This window comes from Parus major, chromosome 23 (assembly GCF_001522545.3).
Source record: "Parus major isolate Abel chromosome 23, Parus_major1.1, whole genome shotgun sequence".
Lineage (NCBI taxonomy): Eukaryota > Metazoa > Chordata > Aves > Passeriformes > Paridae > Parus > Parus major.
Window position 1 is genome coordinate 366557 of NC_031791.1, and position 6187 is coordinate 372743.

At 61.0% G+C, this 6187-nt stretch overlaps 2 protein-coding genes across 5 annotated transcripts in view; both read right to left on the reverse strand.

The window, feature by feature from the left end:
* Positions 1–3699, reverse strand: part of GPN2 (GPN-loop GTPase 2) — a 5015-nt gene extending 1316 nt beyond the window's left edge. The window contains exons 1-4 of one of the 4 annotated variants that reach the window (XM_033519605.1): positions 3641–3699; positions 2822–3259; positions 1048–1234; positions 7–740 (exon numbers count right to left, since the gene is read on the reverse strand). In XM_033519605.1, the coding sequence (XP_033375496.1) occupies positions 304–740; positions 1048–1234; positions 2822–3238 (1041 nt within the window). In that variant the 5' untranslated portion in view covers positions 3239–3259; positions 3641–3699 and the 3' untranslated portion in view covers positions 7–303. Of the gene's footprint in view, positions 1–6; positions 741–1047; positions 1235–2821; positions 3378–3640 lie in introns of those variants that run through there. The other 3 variants (XM_033519607.1, XM_033519608.1, XM_033519606.1) reach the window with 3 other exon arrangements.
* An 850-nt stretch (positions 3700–4549) lies between these two features.
* Positions 4550–6187, reverse strand: part of GPATCH3 (G-patch domain containing 3) — a 6075-nt gene continuing 4437 nt past the window's right edge. Inside the window, 4 exon segments of the mRNA XM_015649374.3 lie at positions 4550–4872; positions 5195–5322; positions 5490–5611; positions 5859–5918. Coding sequence (XP_015504860.1) covers positions 4653–4872; positions 5195–5322; positions 5490–5611; positions 5859–5918 — 530 coding nt within the window. The 3' untranslated portion in view covers positions 4550–4652.

Consider the following 6187-nt stretch of genomic DNA (forward strand, 5'->3'; position numbering starts at 1 on the left):
CTGGGCAGCTGCTCCTGCCCCACAGGCAGCAGGGCTGGGCTCTGGGCTCTGCTGGGCAGCTGCTCCTGCCCCACAGGCAGCAGGGCTGGGCTCTGCGCCGCCCGACAGCGCCCGAGGCCCTGCGACACCAGCAGGGACAAACAGGGACACTGGTGACACCCTCCACCCTCTCATTCCCTTTCATCACCTGGCCCAGCCCGTTTGCCTGCTGACACTTGTGCCAACTGCCTGATTAAGGACATTTCCAGCCCTCCCTCCCCGGTGTATTCCTCCCAATCTTCTCATTATTCGCTGCCCCCGAATTTAACGCGGTTCTGGGTGATCCTCAGCCCAGGCCAGAAGAGCTGAAGGAAGGGGAGCCTGGATTCCCCACCCCAGGACACAAGGCCCAGGCAGCCCCAGGCTCATCAGCCTTTCTCCTTCCTTTGGCTGCCACAGATCATTTCCAAGCCTGGCTGTGTTTCCCTGTTTCCCAGCTCCGAGTCTGTTGACAGCTGAGGTTTCCAGCCCTGTGGCTCCCAGCAGACAAAAAGCAGCTGCTGTACAAGCAGGGCTCCCTGTTCCCTCCTGCTGGGTCACCTGGACATTGAGTGGCACGAAGGACACCAGGCTGTAGTCCTCGATCACCTCCACCAGCTTCTCGTTGAGGCGGCGGAAATTCCTGAAGAAGGGATCGGAGGCCAAATGGTCAAGGAGGTAAGAGAGGTCCAGGACCTCGGTGTAATAGTCCAGGTTGAAAGCTGCAGGAAACAGGGAGCTCTGGAGGAAAGCTGCAACTGAAGAGCACAGTGGGACCCACAGAAGTTTCCCCCATTCTCACCCAGCTGAGGGGTGCCAGTGGCACATCCCTCCCCCAAAAACTCCTCTGTCCAAGGGCAGAACGGAGCCCTGAGCCCCCCTGGGCAGTGGAAGGTGTCTTTGCTGAGGGAGGCAGACAGGAGAGGTTTGAGGGTCTCTCCCCTGGGCAGTGGAAGGTGTCTTTGCTGAGGGAGGCAGACAGGAGAGGTTTGAGGTGCCTCCCCCTGTGGTTCTGGGGGATCCCCTTACCCAGCTTCCCGTACTGCTCGATCAGGTCCATCTTGGAGAGGACGTTGACGTGGGGCAGCTCCACGTGCAGCATGGTGGAGAGGGAGGTGCAGAGCACGGAGATGAACTTCCCAGGATCTGTGCAGTAGTGGGAATCCACCAGGTGCACGGCAGCCAGCTGAGAGCAGAGGCACAGAGGGACACACACCTGTGACAAACCCGTGGGACAGTGGCCACAGGACCTGACTGCAGCTCCTGGGGAAAGCAGCACCCAGCTCCCACCCCCTGCTCACAAAACACAGCAACAGGGAATCCTGGAATGCTTTGCTGCAGAGGGGACCTCAAAGCTCACCTGGCCCCAGCCATGGCACCTTCCACCATCCCAGCCTGGCCTTGGGCACTGCCAGGGATCCAGGGACAGCCCCAGCTGCTCTGGGCACCTGTGCCAGGGCCTGCCCACCCTGCCAGGGAACAATCCCTGCCCAAAATCCCACCCAGCCCTGCCCTCTGGCACTGGCAGCCATTCCCTGTGTCCTGTCCCTCCAGGCCTTGTCCCCAGTCCCTCTCCAGCTCTCCTGGAGCCCCTTTGGGCCCTGGAAGGAGCTCTGAGCTCTCCCTGGATCCTTCTCTGCTCCAGGTGAGCACATATCCAGGTGTATAAAGTGTCCATTGCCACATTCCCACCATGGATGGGCTGTGGGGAGGCTTTTAGAGCCCCACCAACAGCACCACGAGAAACTCCAACCTGCAGCTGCTCCCCCTTTTCCCAGGGTTTCTCTCTCTGCAGCTGAAGTCTCCACACTTGTCTGGACTCTGCAGGGTTTCTGGGGTGGCAGCTGGGGCAATCCTGGACAGCACAACTGTCTCCAGATCCCCCCAGCACTGCCCAGGCCCACGCAGGAGCAGTGAGTGCAGCACACCTTCTGCTGGGAGACTCGACTGCGGTTTGCACTAATGATTAATAGTGACACTAACGAGCAGTCTGATCCCCTGGGTTTTGTGTGGCTGGAACAATGTGGTCCCAGAGCTGGGGAGGTCACTCCAAGCCAGGGCTCTGAGGCTGAGTCACAGCAGCGGAGCCCAGCCAGTCTGGGGCTGCCAGGCAGGTGTGAGCAGCTGGGAGAGCAGAAACCAGCCCTGTAAATGCCTTATTTTAGCAACTCCAATTCCATGTCCACTTATTCCAATGAAAACAAGCTCTAATGTGCAGACTCCCCGTGACATTCTCAAGCAAATGAAGTCGCCCTTCTTGCTCAGAGCAGCCAGGGTTTGCACGGGGCTGGTGCAGAGCTGCTGTCAGCTGCAGCTCCCGTTGGGCAGGAGCCCAGAGCACGTCCCACGGGCTGCAGGAGGAGCCTGGCACGTCCCCTGCGTTCCTCAGGCCAGCACCAAGGCACCCAGCATGCACACAACCCCTCTCTGGATAAAACAGGAGGTGCTCCTTGTCCCATCCCTGCGAGTGTTCAGGGACAGCCCGGAGTTACCTGGACTCCTGAAGGTGTCCCTGCCCATGGAATGTGCTGGAACAAGATGGGCTTTGAGCTCCTTTCCAACCCAAAGCATTTGGGGATTTTGTGCAAAGCGTGAGGAAGGGATCTGTGCTCCTGCTCCCAGCCCCACTAAAAGCCCTGACAGGCCATTCTTTTGCCAATCTCTCCCAACATGAAAAAGGGTAAAATTCCACTCCTCCCCTGGTAAAGCCCCTTCCCATGAAAGGCCAAGCAGCTCCTGAAGACAACAGCCACGAGTGCCCCCGACCCCAGGGCTGCCAGGCACTGACCCAGCCCGTCCCTACCCTGAAATTCCACTTGGCCAGCTGGGCAAAGACGTTCTTCAGGGCCTCGTGGTGTGTGTAGAGCTCCACCTGCCCGGGGCAGTCGAAGAGGATGTAGTGTCCCCGCAGGCCCTGCAGCCTGTCCCGCAGCCAGTCTGCGTTGGCCTCCAGGTACTCCATGCAGTAGATGAGGCCCCCGTTGGGGCCCAGCCCCAGGCTGCCCATGACATCGGGCAGGGTGACGAGCTCGGCGATGTCCAGGGCGCAGGGCCAGGGCAGCGCCTCGTTGGCCGGGTCCAGGTTGACCACGGCCACGCTGCGGCCGATTCGGCTCAGGAAGTCCCGCATGGCGTGGCAGTAGGTGGTCTTCCCGGAGCCCGGTGGCCCGATGACCACCTGGCCAAAGGCCAGCGAGCCGCCCCTGCTGCCCTCAGCCATGGTGGCTCATCCCCGCCGCGGCTGAGGGGGGACAGCGGCCCCTCAGCGCCTGCCTTGGCGGGGATGGCTGAGCCAGCGAGCGAGGAGAGCCTGCGAACCCATTCCTGACCCAATCCCTCCTTCCCCTCTCTGCTCACATCCCCCTTCCCCCTCACCATTCACCATTCCCTTCCCCAGCACCGCCTTTTCCCCAGCACCCCGTGGATCCCCGGGTCCCCGCACCCCACTTAGCCCCGAGATCCCCTCGCGTCCCCTCCTTCCCCACTCCCGCTTCCTCCCCACATCTCCCCTCCTTGCTCAGACCGCTTCAGCCCCTGACGAGCCCCCCGGTCCCGGTAATTCCCCCCGGTCCCGGTAATTCCCCCCTGTCCCGGTATCCCCCCGTTCCCGCAGGCCGCTCACCGCCGCCGGTGTCCCCGCTGTGGGTCCGGGTGGCCGCGGGCCCCGAGCGCCGCGTTCCGGGCGCGGAGCGGCCGCCGGTCCCACAGCGCCCCCTGACGGCGTGGCGGACTCGAGCCCGGGGCTCCGAGTCCGGGCAGGGTCGTGGGTTCGAGTCCCGGGACCGGCTCTTGTCCCCCAGCCCCGCTTTTTCCAAACCATAGAATGGACTGGATTGGAAAAGGCCCCGAGTCCATCGAGCCCTACCTCTAAACACCACCATGGCACTGAGCGCCACGCCCAGTTCTTTCCTTAAACACCTCGGGGGACAGCAACTCGTTCCCAATGTCTAATCCCCCTTTCTGTGAAAAAATTCTTCATAATGTCCACCCTAAACCTTCCTGGAGCAGTTTAACACAATGTCCCTTTGTCTTGCCATTGAAGACGAGAAGAGCGTGGCTCCCACCTGGTTACACCCTCCTGGCAGGTAGGAGGAGGAATTGCTCCCCACGTTTTCCCCCTGCACCCCTTCAGCCCTGCAGCACACAGGGACGGAGCTCTCCCCTCTGCCTGGGCCAGGAGAGCGGGGCAGAGCAGGAAAGCACCGCTACCCACAACCCCAGGGCCTCCCGAGAGTTCCTCCGCAGGCTGCCAGGACCAGCCTTTCATCCGCAGCAGTTTCCCCAGCAGCGTGGGACGGCCACGCCCGAGCACAGGACAGTTACCGTGCCCTGTCTGTACTTGTCCTTTCCTGGCTCTCAGGCCGCCCTCAAATGCGAATTCTGCTTTTTCATCCTCGCTAAACACACACGTGGCTTGATCCCAGCACGAATGTAAGTTTCAACCCCCCAAAATCCTTCCCCATTCACACAGAACACCATTTCCTTTCATCCGAAGGGCTCGGGTAGTGGGGAAAAAAAACCCACACCGTGGTAGCTTTTGTTACAAATCTGTATTTTTACTAAAAATAAAAATATAAAGGCCCTGCTTCACACTGAGGCCAGGAGCCAGCCTGGACTGGGGAGCAGGGCTGTGCTCAGCGTGGCTGGGCTCTGAGGCTGCCCAGGGCGGGGTGGGACGCTCGGACAAAGGCCATGTCCTGTCTGTACTTCATGGCCGTGGGGGGCTGGCGCCGGAGCAGCTGGTCACCCGTGTCCTGGGGCTCGGGCTCATCGTAGATGGTGGAGATGACAACAGAACTGTCCCCACGGGGCTTCTTCCTCCTGATAAAAGTTGGCAGCTTCTCCCCGTGGTAGCTGGAGGGAAACAGGAAAGGTTTGGTTGGAGGGGCCATCAGACATTCCTGTGCTTCCCAGCTGGTTTCCTGGAAGGGTTTGGGTTGGAAGGGACCCTAAAGTTCCACCCCCTGCCACGGGCAGAGCCCTTCCACAGAGCTGCAGGTGGTGCCAGCCCCGCTCCGCTGAGGAGCCCGGGAGTGTCGGGAAGAGCAGCTCTGGGATTCCCCAGCTGTGCAGGGAAAGGTCCCTGGGACAGCCCTGACCCCACACAGCTCCCTTTGCACCTCTCAGCTGCTGTGAGCCCTGGGAACAGGGGCTGGGAGGGCTCTTGGGTACTCACCCCAGCCCCCTCTTGCACCGGGGGTTCTGCCCCTCGTTATCCAGAGCTTCGGCCATCCCAGAGTTGCTGCTCCCCAGGCCCAGCCCCTCTGTCCAGCCCTGCTGCTCCAGGACCTTCCTGCCAAAGCCCTGGCAGAGGGGAAAAAAAACCCATCACACACTTGCTGAACAAGAGCTCGTCTTCCCAGAGCCTTCTGCCCCCTTCCCACAGACCTCTCCACCTCCTCACCCACGTCCTGTGAGCATCACCCTGGCTCAGCCCTTGCTGCCCTGCCCTGAGCAGCAGCAGAGCTCACCTTGGTGTGTCTCTCGAAGGAGCCGAGGTGCTGCCCTGCCACGGAGCCGTCCTGCAGCCCATCCCGCAGCCGCTGCTCCAGCCACATCCGCACCGAGTCCCGGGCGTCCTTATCCCCTCCATCTGGGGAGAGAGCAGCCAGAGGCAGCACAGCTCAGGAGCCTGCTCACCACCACCACTTCCCCAGAGCGCCAGCACAGGAGGCAGAACCTGTTCTTTTTGGCAAGCCTTGCTGCCAGACCAGAAAAACGTTGTTGTTTCAGGTTCACTGACAGCTTGGATGCTTTCAAAGAACGGCAAAGAGCTCCCAGGTTCTGCATGGTCAGAATTTCCCTGGTTTCCCTGGGGTGGGGTGGCTCAGCTCTGATACCTTTGTCGTAGTAGATGCTCATGTCCACGTCCCAGTCATCGGCTGTCTGCTCGTCAAAGTCTGCCAAGAGAAGGGAAGCAGCACTTTGGGTGAGGTCTGGCACAGGGGAGCTCTTTGCTGCTGGCCCAGCTCCCTGTTTTCTCCAACAAAATGGGAAGGAATGACAGAATCATTGAGGCTGGACATCTCCATTCAGTCCAACCGTGACCTTGTCACCAGCCCAGGCCACTGAGTGCCATGTCCAGTCCTTCCCTGGACACCTCCAGCCATGGGGACTGCACCCCTCCCTGGGTCTGATCCCCTTTCCATGGGGAAATTCCTGCTGCTGT